At 43.4% G+C, this 16841-nt stretch overlaps 1 protein-coding gene across 1 annotated transcript in view; it reads left to right on the top strand.

Annotated features, from left to right (window-relative positions):
• Positions 1 to 16841, top strand: part of LOC146784215 (uncharacterized) — a 205315-nt gene that overhangs the window by 128338 nt on the left and 60136 nt on the right. The window contains exon 9 of the mRNA XM_085634359.1: positions 984 to 4334. Coding sequence (XP_085490485.1) covers positions 984 to 4334 — 3351 coding nt within the window. The remainder of the gene's footprint in view (positions 1 to 983; positions 4335 to 16841) is intronic.

Genomic DNA, 16841 nt, shown 5'->3' with positions numbered 1-16841 from the left:
ATGTTTCTAGTAGCAAGAATGCAGCACTTCAATCATTCCCAAAGTATTGGGTGGCACAAGAATAATGGGGTAATGAATGAGAGCCCTTCAGATTCATGTCCTACAACTTGAACTACCAAAATATTGGAGTGCTGTGTTCTCGCACAGTCACTACACACATACCATCTTATCAGTCGTTAACACATGGAAAGCCTCTAAATGGTGGCTGCAGGAAAGTATAGAGATGGCTGTCTTTCGAAAGTTTTAGGCTACCTACCTACCTGAAATTACAGTTCTCCTGTGGTCACCGGGACAAGTGTGAAATATGAAATATGAACTGGACATGGTCTTCAAAGGTGGGGAGTGGGGACAATAATTTCAAGCATTCCTCAGGGATGGCACAGCCATCACCCTATTTTAGGGTCTTATTCTTTGATGGATCTATACATCTCCCTACACAGGGCTCTAACAGTTATATTCTTTAGGAGCCATGTCCTATGTGGTGTTCTAGTCGCTCCAGAAGTTGTAGCTGGTGTACTTTTCCTGTCAGTCAAGCAGTCATGGCCTGTATGTTGTGCCATTTAGCCTGTATGTCATGGAATGTGTGTGCCATGCCATGCTGTCCACGGCATATGGCTGTGTATTATGCCCAAGAGTGTCTGGGGGATGATGGATGTTCACTGCCAAATAGTCCAGACTTTTTGGTAGCCGTGGCCTGAGATGAGTGTCAGTTACTTGATAGCTTTGCTGAGAGCTCTTGCGGTGATGAGGCTTATGCACTAACAGAAATGGGTGGCGATATTAGAAAGCTGGTAACACTTTTGTTCACATAATAGGAAAAATAGAGAGGGAAATTTCCTTTTTTCACCATCTACATTCAGAAACTATCACACAGCCAATGTAGGAGTGTGTGTCTCTATGTGAAACCATACATCTTCAAAGATTTTAATATATGTCATTAGCACCATTCATAGTATTAAATATGTTTTATATGCTTTGTTTAGCCTGCTGTGGACCTAATACATCCTATTCCCTCCATGGCTGACTATGGCAGTGACCAAGAGAAGACTGTAATGTCAGGAAGGCTGTCCATTGACGGGGAGGAGCAGACGCCCGGTAAGGAGAAAACTTCTACTGAGAATGCAGCCAAAATGGAGGAGGCCTCCCACAATCCTCAAGGTTTGCAACTTCCAGAACAGAAAATGGGACCTCATCAAGGGACTGATTTCAATTGGCCTAAAGGTGGCGGATCACCTCAGTCCCTGGGTGAAACCTCAGATCCAGAGATCATGAAAACGAGTGTTGGCACTCCCACTGGACAGAGAGTCACACGACAGAGAGCCAACAGGGCTTTAGACTTCTTAAAACAGATAAGAAGGAAGTCAGCTCCCATCCTTCCCTTGTCTCTGGAATTACGGGGATCCTTGAGAATACCCTCGAGGAAGTCAGTGACCATACTGCAGCCCGCGTGCCAGAAATCATTATCTGAGAGCTTAAAGGGAAGTGAAAAAGTGGAAGAGTTCTACAGAATGAGTGAAGATCACAAGACAGTGAGGACCAACTTGGACAGCGTGATAGAAGGGCAACCACAGCTAGAAAAAATAGAAATCCCAGTTCTAAATGGGGCTGGTAGTATATCAGCCGTGGAGCTACAGGGAGATCAGGAGTCAGAGAACAGCCAGAGAGACACAGTTTCATTTCGAAGAATGACCAAAAGGGAATATGGGGGCACTATTAAAGTTAGAACTTCGGTTTACTGGATGGGAAGTTCTTCTGAAGAAAATCAGGCAGATGTGAATGAGCAGAACGTCTGCCTACCAGTCAATGACAACACTTTTTTAGAGTCCTTTTCAGCCTTATCAAGTGTGGAAACGTTTCCTACGTCAGTGGTAAGATATCAGGATGTGGTTCTACCAAACAAAGGTGAAGCATTTCAAGAGAAAATTGAAGCAATTAATTGTGAACAGAATAAGAAGACACATAGTGATGGCAAAGAGAATGTATACAAGATGGATGCTAAATGTGACTGCCATGGGGAGGTGGAGAATAGGAAGAGTGACAGTGCATCTCTATTAGATGAGCCGAAGGGTTTGAATTCTGCTGTCAGTGTCAGCCCTCCTTCTAAGAATGTGGATCCAATGGAGAAAGAACATTTTGAGCTTGGGAACCCAGGCAAGGCCAGGTCAGGGACCCAGAATGTGACAAACATTCAAATAGGCAGTCCTGGATGTGGAGACGGATGCCAAGCAGATGAGGAATACCATTTAATGCTGCATAATATAAGAAAGGTCACTTCATCAGAAAGACAAGCAGGGATTTCAGAATTCACAAATGTGCAATGCTTGGCAGATAAGGAAGCAACGTTTTTAACTTCTAGGAGATCAGACAACATAATTGAATCGGATGATAAAAGATTTACAGTGAAGCAGATAACTCATTCACTAATGAAAGAAACACATCCAGTAAATGTAGGAACAGATCTAGAAAATACAGAATCTAAACAGGTAAATAAAGAAATGCTTTACTTGGAAGAAACACGTCAACTAAGGGCAAAATCATCTTTAGAGGAACAACCGCATCATCAAGGAGAAAACCCATATCAATTGGAGGAACATTGTCTCCCAGAGGTAGAACAGCCTTGCCAACAGGAAATGTTGCACCTTCTGGTGACAGAACAACTTCCAGATGAAGAGCCATGTCTTATGGAGGAAGAACTGGGTTTTCTGGATGAGGAACAAACTACACAGTTGGAAGTACCAGGTCTGCAAGTAGGAGAACCACGTTTTCTGGAAATAGAATTACCTCTTCTGTTGGAATCATCACACCTGGAAGAAGTACTACTTTCGATGGATGTACCAACATTTCTGGACAAAGACCAATCACTTCTAGAACAGTCATATTTCCTAAAACAAGAGCTCCAAACCCAGTTGAAAACATTGTATCTCTTAGAAGAAAAAAAGGAGAGCAGACCACCTCCTCAGATACAGGTACCACATCCTAAGGAGGTACAACCATGCTTCTTGGAGAAAGAACCAAAGCCCTTAGCTGAAAAACCTCACCATCTATTAAAAAGACCAAATTACTTGGAAAAAGAAACATGTTCCTTGGAAATCAAACAACTTTCACTAGAGCAGGAGACACATTACATGGATGGTGGACAAGTGGCCTCGGTGAGAAACCTGACTCATTCAGGAGAGAAACAACATCCATTTGTGAGAGAACCACTTCAAACGAGACCATATTTCTTGAAGGGAGAATCATATACCTCAGTACAAAAAACACATCCATTAGTGCAAGAATCACATCCTTTAGAACAAGAACCACACTCTTCAGCAGAAGAGCTACATTCGTTAAAAGAAACAGCACCTACTTTAAAGGGAGGACATCCACCAATGGAGATATGGAAACTGCCAACAGAGAGAGAAAAGTCACTGATGCAGGAAGAACAGCCATGGGTGGATGAAGAAGGATTAACCAAATGGTTAGAAGGACTACAGCCAAAGAAGAAAGAGAGGTTTCTGAAGGAGGAAACATATGGTCAACAAACACAAGAAGGAGGGCTGCCAACAAAAGGAGGTGGGGAGCTATGGAAAGCTCAAATTCCAATCAAAGAAGACAGGTTAACAAGAAATGAAGGGCAAATAATGGAGAATGGAGGCCCTATCCAGATGGTGAAAATGGTTCCAAATGGGTTAGAATTGCAAACAATAGAGAAAGAAATAGAGAAAGCTTTAAAGAAACAGGCCCGGCATGAAATGGCAGCAGAACAGAGAGGACCAATGGAAGTAAATGAGAATACTCCGATCACAAAGAGCAGGGCAACATATTTATCAAACCAAGGGAAGCTAATCGTAACGGAGGACCCCTTCAAGAATGATGACACAGAGAAACTTGTCAATAGGGAGACAATTGGCAATGAAGCTGACACACTAAATAAAAAAAACAATACTGAGATAATAGAGCTGAACGTTGGAGGGCCACATGAAGATGCCTTCTGCGAAACAGCTGAGAAGAGGACAGAAGGTATTGTTGAAACCGAAAGTCAAGTAAAGCAATGTAATATCCCTGAATCTGAGCAAGAGCGAGAAGTGTCGATAGAATTGGTGGCAAACCAAAGCAGCAGGAAGAGTTTGGATATTTCAATAGACAGGCGTCTAGTGCCATTGGAGCCTCTAAACCACAAGGCAAATGGCAGGATGGAGGGAGGACTGTTGGGTTACACCGAAGGCCTTATCAACGGTGGTACAATGCTGGAGGAAAATAAAAGAGCCGATAAAATTCCATCCAAGGCAGCAAATGATTCTCAAGATCAAAGGAGATCCTTCCATCCCAAAGATGTCAATAACCTTGTGCGGGTAAGCTTCATCACACAACCATGTATAGGTGTGCTGACTTCAAACATTGTACAGGTAGACTGGTTTCATGCCAACAGCTATGTCAGGCAAACTACCATAAAACTGCTTAAAAAAACATATGCACATGTGTATAGTCCACAGTGAAAAACGAGTACAGGTATGCTGGCCGTGGAAACATGAATACAGGATTCAGAAAAACAAACATGTACTAGCAAAGAAAAAAAGCAATACATAGTTAGATTGACTTAAGCCATGTATGGATATATACGTTTCAGACGCATAACACCGGAGAGTGCATCTGGCTTCAGACAAACAAAAAAGTCCAAATGCACGGACAAAACAAAAGTTTCAGCAAAACAATATCAGAGGGGTACGTTGACTACACACCAACACCCATGTACTGCATGTTGGTTTCAAGCAAATTATCTAGGGTAAGCATAGCTATTTTCGGCACACACAGATATGCTGGTGGACTGGTTTCATGCAAACATCAATGTACTTGGTTGCTTCATTCAGATACACAACTATTTAAACTATGCTCATTAGCTGGTATCAGGGGAACAGACATTGTTAAGTATGGTAGCATTGAGTAAACAGCCCCCACCACTGTCTGCTCTGACAGGCTCCTAAGAGAGTGCAGGCAGAGCAGCCTGGAATTACTTTGTGACGTGGCAACCATGGGTAACAGCTTTTGTTAACAACTGTTGGTACATCATAGCAGTGAATTGTTGGATTTGAATCCAGCTATTTGCGTTATTGGCTCTCTACCAGAGCCACACTTAACATATAGAATTATAGATGAGGAACAGCAAATCACATGGATGTTTTTCAATGAGGGGTTCAGAGTGACATGAAATAAACAACACGATTGAAGCTCGATTTGTCTATGATGTCACTCAGAACCCCGAAGTGAAAACCATCCCTGTAACTCCCTTTTTACCCATCTTCATCTTCATGTTAAGTGTGGCCCCTAACATTATCCGCCCCTGCTTCATCTGCTATGCAGTGGCAGAGAAGTAATGGGGGATCCATACATAACATGGCCTTTGTTCTGTACCCCTGTCCCAAAGGTAAAAAAAATACCTTCCCTGCTATCCTTGACTAACCCACTCCCTTCCTCCCCCCTCGCCCCCGCATCTGTGCGTTATTCGTAAAAAAGCAGCGCTGAGCTGACAGTGTCTCAGATAGCCCTGTCAGCCTGGCCCGGAAGGCCTTTATGACATAGCAACAGTGGGTAAGGAGTTTTGTTATCCAATGTTGCTACGTCACAGCTGTAAATTATTGGATTTGAATCCAGTTATTCACACTAGTGCTTCTTTACCAAAGCTGTACATAACAAATATGTAGTGGTATGCTAAAGTTAGGCAAACATGCATGTACAGGAAGGCTAACTTCTGGAAAACAACAGTGTACATATATATACAAGATGCAAGCTAATAAACTAGTACAGGTGTGGTGGCTTTAGGCAAACAACTCGGTGAAAATATGCTATTTTAGACAGCAGTCATTTACAGATATGCAGGGTTGAAATAACCTAGTTAAGGCATGCTGTCTTCAACAAACAGTCCAATACATATGTGCAGAATGCTAAGTCTGAGTTTAAGTAAAAACGTTCTACTTCACTGAGCCTTGGATGCATAACTTGTATAGAAAAACATAGTAAAAAAAAGCCTGCCCATACATAGAGATAGTACACAAGGTAGGGTGGAGGTGGAGGGTGTAAGACTAGGTCGCCCTCCTTACGTACACAAACAAAGAAAACCCAAGGTATTGGGCTTTGAGACCTAGTCCAAGAATGTGGCCCCTAACCAGTGTGATCAGGAAAAACCAGAAAGAAAGAAAAAAAATGTTTCTTTCTTGAGTCCCCTCACTCACCAGGGTTTCCCCACGGTGACATGCTTCATCATTGGGGCCCACCCAGTTCTCTACGAACTGGGGCATGCTACGATTTGCGGAATTACGTAGGAGCACTTTTAGTGGAAGACTATGTGTGGTGGAGTGGTTAGAAAGTGATTAAAAATACCTTGCTAGTGGGCCTAAACAACTTTTATTCTTGCTCCTAGGTTGGTATGTCTAAAAGGGGATTGCACTGGGAAACCTGACTGTGATGAGTAGGAATTCAGTGTATGATTAACATGTTTCGAGCTTCCCCTAGCTCTTCATCAGGACCACACAGGGACCAGCCATGTGTATGCCACTCCTAATAAACCTTAATAGGAAAAAATAGAGATAGTGAAAAAATAAAGAAAATAAAGTGAACGGTGCTACTAATAAAGCATGCATAATTAATACATACGTTCCCTAAGTCACGTTGTATATCTGTAATGGTAAAAATTGAGAGAATGCATTAGAAAGCCAAACCCCCCTCACTCGAGTGGGGGTGCACATTATATTCTTCCATGCTGCAGTGCTCCATATGGGTGATTTGCTCCATAATGGTGTGTGCAGGCTTCCAAGACGAGCGTGGTTGTGCCTAAATAGGTTAAAACATGCCGGTCAAACGCGCAGCATGGATTATTTACATATGTGTATAAATAGTTACACACAACTCAAGTGGTGACACACAAACGACACACACTCCACACAAACAGGTAAAAAAAGGGTTTTTGCGTATTTTCAAATCTTTACTTTGTTATGTGCGAGGTTGCGCTCCATGGACTGGGGGGGGGGGGCGGTGTCGCACAGGGCTGGTCCCTGTGTGGTCCTGATGAAGAGCTAGGGGAAGCTCGAAACATGTTGGTGGAGAAGTGTGGCTCACTGGTTAGAGCAGGCAGACCCTGAAGCAGAGGTCAGACCCGGGACCAGGGTTCAATTCCCGACGCGGCAGGGTCTTGAGCTCAAAATGTCCATGGACTCGATAATTCTCGCTTCGGTGCCTGACCTAATCATGGGTTCACACTCTGCAACTCTGGGCATTAAGCTTGCTTAATCTCCACAACGGCCCCCCCGCGGCGGGATGCCTGGCTTTCACCTTGGGGATGCCCTGTAGGGGCTATCTCACAGGGAAAAGCCAGGACAGGTTCCCAAGGCAAGCGCGGAGATACCCCTTCGGGGGTCGATTCAGGCGCTATATAAGAAACATAATAATAATAATGTTGATCATACACTGAATTCCTACTCATCACATTCAGGTTTCCAGTGCAACCCCCCTTTTAGACATACCAACCTAGGAGCAAGAATAAAAGTTGTTTAGGCCCACTAGCAAGGTATTTTTAATCACTTTCTAACCATTCCACCACACATAGTCTTCCACTAAGAGTGCTCCTACGTAATTCCGCAAGTCGTAGCATGCCCCAGTTCGTAGAGAACTGGGATGGCCCCAATGATGAGGCATGTCACCGTGGGGAAACCCTGGTGAGTGAGGGGACTCAAGAAAGAAAACATTTTTTTCTTTCTTTCTGGTTTTTCCTGATCACACTGGTTAGGAGCCACATTCTTGGACTAGGTCTCAAAACCCAATACCTTGGATTTTTCTTTGTTTTCATACATAGAGATATACACAGGTAAACGTCTGAGCTAAATTCAGTCCCTCACTAATTTGGAGGCCAGCTTTTGCCAAAAGGATTTCCCCTAGCTGATGTTCCTTCACAATGTGATGGTGATTTTTCCTAGGTGATGTTCCTTCACAAAGTGATGGTGATTTTTCCTTGGTGATGTTCCTTCACGAAGTGATGGTGATTTTTCCTAGATGATGTTCCTTCACAAAGTGATGGTGATTTTTCCTAGGTGATATTCCTTCACAAAGTGATGGTGATTTTTCCTAGGTGATGTTCCTTCACAAAGTGACTGTGATTTCTCTTGCTGGTGTTCCTTCACAAAGTAATGGTGGTCAGTGATCTCTTTTTATCTAGACTTGATTATGGGAACAGCATCTACTCAGCCTCCTACCCCGTTCTTGCTGCTGAATTAAAAGAAGTCTGGAATGCAACAGCTTGCTTACCACCTGCTGGGGTTACCCAGGGCTGATCACTTCGCACCAGCCTTGTGTGCTCTGCACTGCCTACCAGCGACTAGATGGATGCATTGTGCATTTCTCTGCATTACCTACCAGACTTTTCACCTCTAGAGTGCTCTATTTAAAGCCACTAAATTCTTCTCCTAGGAATCTTCAGTCTAGTTTAGAGCTCCGCCCATCTACCCCATGTTTCCAATGATCATGAGCAGGTGGTCAAAATGTCACAATTCAAGCATTAAAACAACGTCACAACAGAACACAGACTGACAATATACAGGTTCCCATTCAACCAGACCTACGTACATGCACTATTGTATAGAGACCATCAGACATACAGCCACCATCGCCTACAGACCCACACAACCCACACACTGTCAGACATCAGTCACATCGGTAGACAGGTGTCAGACTGAAAGACAGATTGAAGGATAGTTTATTGGTGCTGGAGAAATTCGGTCCATGTTCACTTAATATTTAGACTAGCTGCGGAGTGGGTCATATTGGAAGTGCTGAAAGTTGTGGAGTTTCAACACCCATTCTTTATTTGGCCTATCATTCGAACAATCTAAAACTTCTGCTGAATGGCGGCAGTCTTTACTTCCAGGGACACTCCAATCCTTCTATTGTTTTCAATGAAAACCGATATACAACAATACAGCGAGCTCAGCCTGACCATTCTAATTTTGGTCTCTTTGGTATGATCATACACATGCAACACTACCATTTAGTGCATACTTCTCTATTGTTACACATAAGGCTGATGTGTTGCTCTATGTACAGACTAGTGCAGTACAGTCTTGGGCTTTCGTTTTGTTAATCATTGTTATCCGATTAGGTCAAATGAAGCAAAGAAGTAATACAAATCTAAGACTGCTCTAATTCATTAAACGAAAGCCTAGGGCTTGTAACACCATTCTTAGTTTATTTTCAGAGATCTGGCATCCCTAGATGCTGACTGCAGTTTGCATGCGCCAATTGTGCCAAACTGAAGTCTGTTCACTAACCTGACGTTTGGTATTTACAATTTAATTACTTTTGTGCTCTTTCTTCGATTAGTGTTTACCATTGACTTTGCGTTTATATACCACACAAATTATTTATTTTTCTTTTAGTCTTCTTGCTTTTGAAACTTTGTCATTACCTTTTATCAGAGACGTGGACTTGCAATAAATGTGTCTAACGGGTAGTTAATAGCTACTTCACTTCAAAAAAGCTTTTGCAATGCAATAGGTCTCCCATTTACACAAGTTTGAGCTATTGGCACTGTAAATGACAATGCCTTTTATTTTTGTATTCAATTCAATTTTCAATTTCAAGTCTTTATTTCGATTTTCAATCATAAAAGACATCATTAAAATATTATAACAATTTTAAAAAGAGAGAAAAAATTTGGATCCATCGTAGAATGTAACGTACATATCAACTACAGTTATAAATACACATCTCATTGTTAATAAAACATATAAAATATTTTAAAAGCTTATAATATAAAAGGAGTTTATACAAAAATGACTGAGGTATTCATGAGAGACGTAATTTACGGTCACGAATTAACCACATCCAATGGAGAAATTTTGCAACAGCGATAATCACAGGTTGGGAGGTATTAGTTTTAAGACACCGCAAGGCCTCACCACCTGTCCGGAAGCCCAATTGAAGACAAATAGGTTTAAGCCAAGACCGCCTGGGAACTTTATACTCCGGACAGATAAATAAGATATGCGCAATACTTTCCCGTTGTGTAGGACAGAAGGGACAGCCAGGGTCAAGGCATTCTCTCCATTTAGCAACGAAGGAGTTAATAGGAAGTGTGCCCACCCTAAATTGGTGGTATCTCTTTCTGTCCTCCACAACTGTAACACAGTCCCAGTAGCTTTCAAACACAGGCGAGTCTTTAAGTTCCATAAAATCTGCGGTTAGTGATGGACCAATGCATGAACCAGATCTTTTTGCTGAGACCACACGCCAGTATAGATCTTTTAATATTTTCATAGAGGGAAAAATATGTGCTGTTGGGTCTTCCCATAAACTGGCTAGGCCCATAGCAGAGTAAAGTACCTTGACCTCCCGCATCCATGACATTTTTTGCGCCTTATCAGCTCCTCTGACGTCCAAAAAAGCCCGAGCATACTGTGAGAGTTCTGGGGTAACCAAGAGTCTCCTCCAGTATGCCACAGGTCTATATCGGGCAAAATCCTCTAGACGTTGGACACCTAGGTCATAAAAGAGGGGAATCAGCGGAGTAGATACGGTAAGACCTGTAATTACACGTAAAAACGTATTTTGGGCCCTAGTCATCGGGGTGAGGTTACTAAATCCCCACAATTCTGCCCCGTAGAGAATTGCCGATCCCATCTTTACGTCATATATTTTTAGTGCTGGTATCATTGGCCTGGTATATGAGGAATGGAGCTCTTTTGTTAATGCACCAGTTAACTGTGCATGCTTAATAATCAACTGGGTAGTGTGCGGTTTCCAATCTAGCTTTGATGCAAGGGTTATACCCAGGTACGAAAAAACCTTAGTCTGCCCTAGTTTGACCCCATTCATTTGCACATTTCCTCTTATGTGTTTAGACTTATGTAAAACCATGCAATTCGTCTTGCTTACATTTACTATCAGCCCGTGGTCTTTGCAGAAAACCTCAAACACGTCAATGGCTTTTTGTAAACCCTGTTGAGTCGTTGAGATTAATAGAGTGTCGTCTGCAAACATCAACAGAGGGATCAACTTGCCATCCAACTTAGGAGCGTCGGTAGGATGTTGCTTAAAATAGTTGATCACTCTGTTGATGTATAAAGAGAAAAGGGTTGGGGCTAGTACGCACCCTTGGCGTACTCCCCTGGCAATTGGGAATTTATCTGTGACACTACCCGATTGGTTCCATCTAACTTGGGCAAAGTTATCCTCATGAAGTTTCATTAAAAAGGTCAGGATGTCAATTGGCATACCTTGATCTTTAAAAGCAGCCCACAGTTTTGCTCGTGGAACCAAATCAAATGCTGATTTAAGATCAACAAAAGCCGCAAATAACATACCCTCCCCCAACAAAACCACCCGCCAATATATTAACAGGAACCTAAAAACTTGGTCTATGGTGCTTGTGTGACTGCGAAATCCTGCCTGGAGTGGTGACAGTACTTCCTCCTCCTCAATCCACCCTTGAATTCTCTGCAGGACAAGCCTAGCGACCACCTTCTGTATGCAGTCTATCAAGCTTATGGGCCTATAATTTCCTGGATCTGAGCGCTCTCCCTTTTTATAGATCGGTATGATCTGGGCGCCCTTCCAGGTGTTTGGTATAGGTGATCCATTGGCGATACCATTGGCTAGACATTGAATGTATGGTGCCCAAAGTTCCTTATCATGCGTAAACAGGTCAGCTGGGACCGAGTCCAGACCTGGTGCTCTACCTCTGGGAATGGAATTCAGTGCCTTTCGCACCTCAGTTAGCTCAAACTTTAGGGGAATTATATCCTTAATAAGGGAGGTAGAATCTTTACTTGTCCCACCGTCAATTTCAGAAGATGCAAACTGGGACGCGTAGTTCGAAACCCAGAGGTTAGGCAGGACGTAGTTTATTGGTTCTTCCCTTTTTATCCCCCTGCCCCACTTAACCATATCCCAGAAGGTACACATTGATCGTTCTTTACTAGAAGAGTGGAGGTCCCTCCAATAATCTTGGTCCCAGGCGCGTTTAGCATCATATTGGGCTTTTTTATAAGCAACACGGGCACTCTTAACACAATCTCTGTCTTTTGTTTTTACTGCCTCAGTCAAGGCCTGGTATGCAGCCCTACATGATTTCCCATACCATTGATCCTCCTTTCTAGGTGGCCTATTAGATTTAATATGAGTCTGTTTCGTAAAGAAAACCCTGAGTTGGTTAAAAAAAACTGTGTGGATCGTATTTACATTTGCAATAACCTCCTCTTGAGTAATGCAATTTTGTAGGGCAATTGTCGCCGTAGTGGTCAAGTTCCTTATAGTTAAAATCTGTCTCTCATTCCTTATACAATTTGCCCATTTGATACGCCTAGTATCATTTGATTGGACAATATCGACCTTCACGGGAGAAACCTCCTGACGGTAAGATCTGAATAATTTAAACGATAGAAGTAAGGGGTCATGATCACTTTCGACCCTTTCCACTACTACCATATCCTTGATACTGGGCCAATACTCTTTATTAGTAAGTATATAGTTGATACGGCTTTTTTGTAACCCGTTGTTAAACGTAAAAGCCCCGTGTTTATCAGAAGCAGATCTGCCATTAATTGCACGTAGCCCTTGTCCGATGCAAAGAACCTTTAGCTGAAGTGCGGCCTCTGTCCATTTTTTGATAGGCAGAAGTGTCAGCTGGGGAATATTCCATGTACAATCTTCTTCTAGGGTCAGATCAATATCATTGCTGTCTAGAGGTTCAAAGCAGCAGTTAAAATCACCCGCTACTATGATATTACCTTTTTTACAATATGTGTCGAGGAGTACATCTAGTTCCTCGACAGTGTTTGAGGGCTTACCCCCCGGCATCCTCTGGCATAAACATTAAAAACAAAAAGGTCCTTTGATCCAGGATACTGAACTTGAATTAGTAGTATATCATTACTTTTTGAGTCCAGTTGAGTTAAGTTATACCTACTATCTTGTCTGACCCATGTTAAAAGTCCCCCCTTTGCTCTTCCACGGAGGCTAGGAATAGCAGGAACATAAAAACTAAGGTAACCTGGTCTATATTCTAAAGTATTCAACCAAGTTTCCTGGAATAGTATGATATCCTTGCTATCAAGAAAATTTGACCAGTCTGATGACACTACCTTGTTTCTGAACCCTGCCACATTCCAGGAGACTAATGATGAAAAAACAGTACCATCATCCCGATTTTGGGTACCATGTAATTCAACATCCTGTAGGCCTCCGCTGGCTTTTCCCCCTAGTTGAAAAACCTCTTGCACAGGACTATTGATATTGGTTAGTCCACTTGTCTGGGCTGTGTCTATTAATGCAGGGAAAATTATTTTGTGTGGACCTATTCCAGAAGCGAGACTCGCTCTATAGGGGTTAACCATATTGGTTCCTCGTGGGTCCTGATCTTGTCTGTGTGAGAGTCAGTCGTTAATGTCTAGTGAACTCAAAGCCTCAAATCTGTTACTTACTGGTGTAAAACTAATATGAGGGTCAACCCGAAGGGCATGGTCTCTCCTTCTAGTGGCGGCAGTTATGCTGGGTGGATAAAAATACCCCAATGGTAGTATATTGATATGATCTTGATGTATCCTCAGTGATCCTGCCTGCCTCAGAATGTGATCTACCAATTGGGGGGAGGCAAAGTTCACAACAACACAATCTCCCTCCATTACCTTCCTGGTCTTTCCCACCCAGTCCACCCTTCTTACCATCTTAAAATTGTTAAAGAGATGTTCACCTAACACTGTTCTGTTGTTCAAAAAGTGGAGTGCTTTATTTTTAAGTGTAGACCAGTGTTCCTCTTTACCATCCAATGTTTTAGGGACGTTAGCCAAAATAATGGAATAAGGGCACGCCTCTGGGGGAAGATGGAGTCTTGTTTCTTTTTGGGGAATATGGACTATATGATGTAAGCTACCCCTGGAGCCTCCACAACCAAGCTGAACTCCACTGGCTGAAGTTAAGATGTTTGATAATTGTGTCGTCTGGGCGGCTGCAGGTTCTCTAGGTTCACTTGAGCCAATAGCTAAGCTAGTGGCTGTTGGTATATGTGCGGGGGCACTAGCAGAACATGCTTCTATCGGTTTGATCCCAATCGTGGGCCCCTGTTGGTTTGATACGTGTCTTTCTAGGGCTTTTAATCTACAATCAATTGAATCAAGTTTTTCCATCATAGGGTTAATGAGTGCTTTAAGGCGCTCCTCCAAATTCCCTATAAATTCTGACAATTTGTTACCCTCCATGAGGTTATCTGTTACAGATGTTGTTGTATTACCCCCTTCATAGGTCTTGGGGTGATTTACCTCAGTCGTTTCGCTTTCTGTTTGGCAACCCAGGCCAAGTGTGGAATTCTTTTTCCTAGCTTGTTTTGCATTTAGCCTACTACCCTTTGCGGCACTATTCGCCTTCCGCTTCCCCAGCAGATCTTTGGCTCTGGTGTCGAGCTCAACCTGTGACTGCCTAGTGCGTGTGTTGGGAGGGGAAGGGGGGGGGGACTAGGAATAAGTGAACAGGAAATATTTGTTGTGTGTGTCACAGGTGTTAAAACATCATTGGATAGTGTAATTGGACTTTGTAGGGATTCAATGGGAGCCTTGATGCTATTGTTGATATGTGGACCGGGTTGTGACCAAATCAAGTGATAACCTCCTCTCTACAAGTTCTATCTCCTTGGCCACAGCTGTTTCTGCCCGTTTAAGATAGGCGTCCAAGGTCCCAGCCCCCCCAGCCCCACCCCCCCCTTTGGGATTAACTATGGATTTGCCCATGTAGCAGCTAAATAGTTACTATCATACAGACAAATGTCCTACCACACTGTAGTCACACTTTAGTTGAAGCAATAAAATCACTAGACAACTAGTCGAATATATAAATTCAATAAGGCTCACTTAGCGATGGTTTTATGTCCTCAGTCCTACTAGAAATGTCAGGGGTCTGGCCCAGCCTGGCCTCCTCTGGCCTCTGACGGCCACAGACGGTCCCGCCCTTGTCCCGGGCTTCTCCCGGTGTGTCCCGCGCGCGTCCCGCGGGACGAGGTTCCACCCGTATCTTTATTCGCCTCCTGGCGCTCGTTACCAGCGTCGTCGGCGTCCTCGGTAGCAGCGGGGCTGCTGGGAAATGAAGTCCGGTGTCAGCGATCGGCGGAGCGAAGCCCGGCCACAAGGAGACACTCGCTGGGAGATAACACAGCCCAGCAACAGGGGAACACAGGGGGGGGAACAACGGAGCAAAGCCCGGCCACAGGAAAGTTTTTTCAGGAGGGTTTTGTATTCATTTTTAAAACATAAATAAAAGGCATTGTCATTTACAATGCCTTAAACTCGTGTAAATGCGAGACCTATTGCATTTCAAATGCTTGTTTCCATTTGTGTAGAGGATTTAGATTTACCAGACATACACTTATAAAAAAACGAGGAAACTGATTATATTTAAATAATTAAAACAAACTCCAAGTAGCTCTAATTCGATACGTTATTACGAGCAATCCCTGTGTGGGCCACGGTAATTAGGTTACTCTGGTTGCTAAAAGGTCGATATTTATGTTTTTGTGTTGGCAAGGCTATGATTGCAGAATTGTCCCACGCCTCCACCTAGCCAAACTCAGAAAAATAACGCATACCTTTCAGATATTAAAGAAAAGATCAATAGTGTCTATAAAACCGATACGGGAAATTTGAAAATGTGATCCTGCGTTTCTGCTTGAACACGTTACAAATCACTTGCCTTATCCACGCGCTTTGTCTTTTCTGATTTGGCATTTGAGATCAATGTTTCATTTGTTTGATTTTGGAAGCAGGAGAGCATGTTAAAAATGAAATGCAGCTGCATGTCACCGCCGCTGCCCATGTAGGTAGATGATACAGGCCAGTTCCACTTCCTTAAAACTTAAGCTGGGGCTCGTTTGTAAACATCAGAGTTGTAAGAGCTTGCCTGTGGAAGATTAACTTACTTTTTCACCCTTCAAGAAAGATACATCTCTCAGTTTTATATACGACTCTAAATTCACGTTCGTTGGTCAGAAAACATGATTTTATTCTCGCAAATGGGTTCAAATTACTCATAACATCACTAGTGATGTGTTAAGTTGCAAAGTCAACTTCATTTGAGGCGGTGGTTGCCGGTGGGCGGCACCGGCAGTCTTCTCTCACCACCGGCACTCTTTAATGTTCACCCACTGGCGTAGTCCTGACAAAAAAACATACACAATTTCTGTTTTTCACTGACTCATTGTACCAGGTCCTGCTACCATGATTCGTTAAAGTAACTGAAACATGCCTAGTTATTGACACTGATTGACTCTGTGGCACAGAAGTGGCTCAGAGGGACATGGCTTAACTTCCTGTGCAGCCATGGCTGTGCTGAGTCCAAGTACGTGTGTCTGCCAGTATTAGCCTAGGCCACACTGCAGCAGCTTCAGGTGGCTCCTAGCTAACGATGGACCTTCTGAGTCCGTCCTGAAGCCAGCGTCCTGAAGCCAACTCTGAGAAGACCAAAGTCCTCATCCTCCACCCTCGGAAGCCCACCCACCCCGACAGACCATGCTCGGAACCTCGACATAATCCTCGACTCCTCCCTCTCCATGAACTGCCAGATCAACGCCGTCGCATCCACAGTTTCAACTGCCTCCGCATCCTCCGTAAGACCTTCAAATGGATCCCCCCTGACTGCAGAAAGACTGACAGAAAGACTGCAGAAAGACACACGCACTCATAACCAGCAGACTAGGCTATGGCAACGCCCTCTACACCGAAATCAACAAAACCTTTCTACACAAACTCCAAACCATCCAGAACGCCGCAGCCAGGCTCGTCCTAGGGACACCGCGCCACGAACATATGACCCAACACCTACGAAGCCTCCACTGG

This window comes from Triturus cristatus, chromosome 11 (genome assembly GCF_964204655.1).
Source record: "Triturus cristatus chromosome 11, aTriCri1.1, whole genome shotgun sequence".
NCBI lineage: Eukaryota > Metazoa > Chordata > Amphibia > Caudata > Salamandridae > Triturus > Triturus cristatus.
The sequence above is the reverse complement of the archived record's forward strand: the minus strand, read 5'-3'. Positions and strand labels throughout refer to the sequence as shown.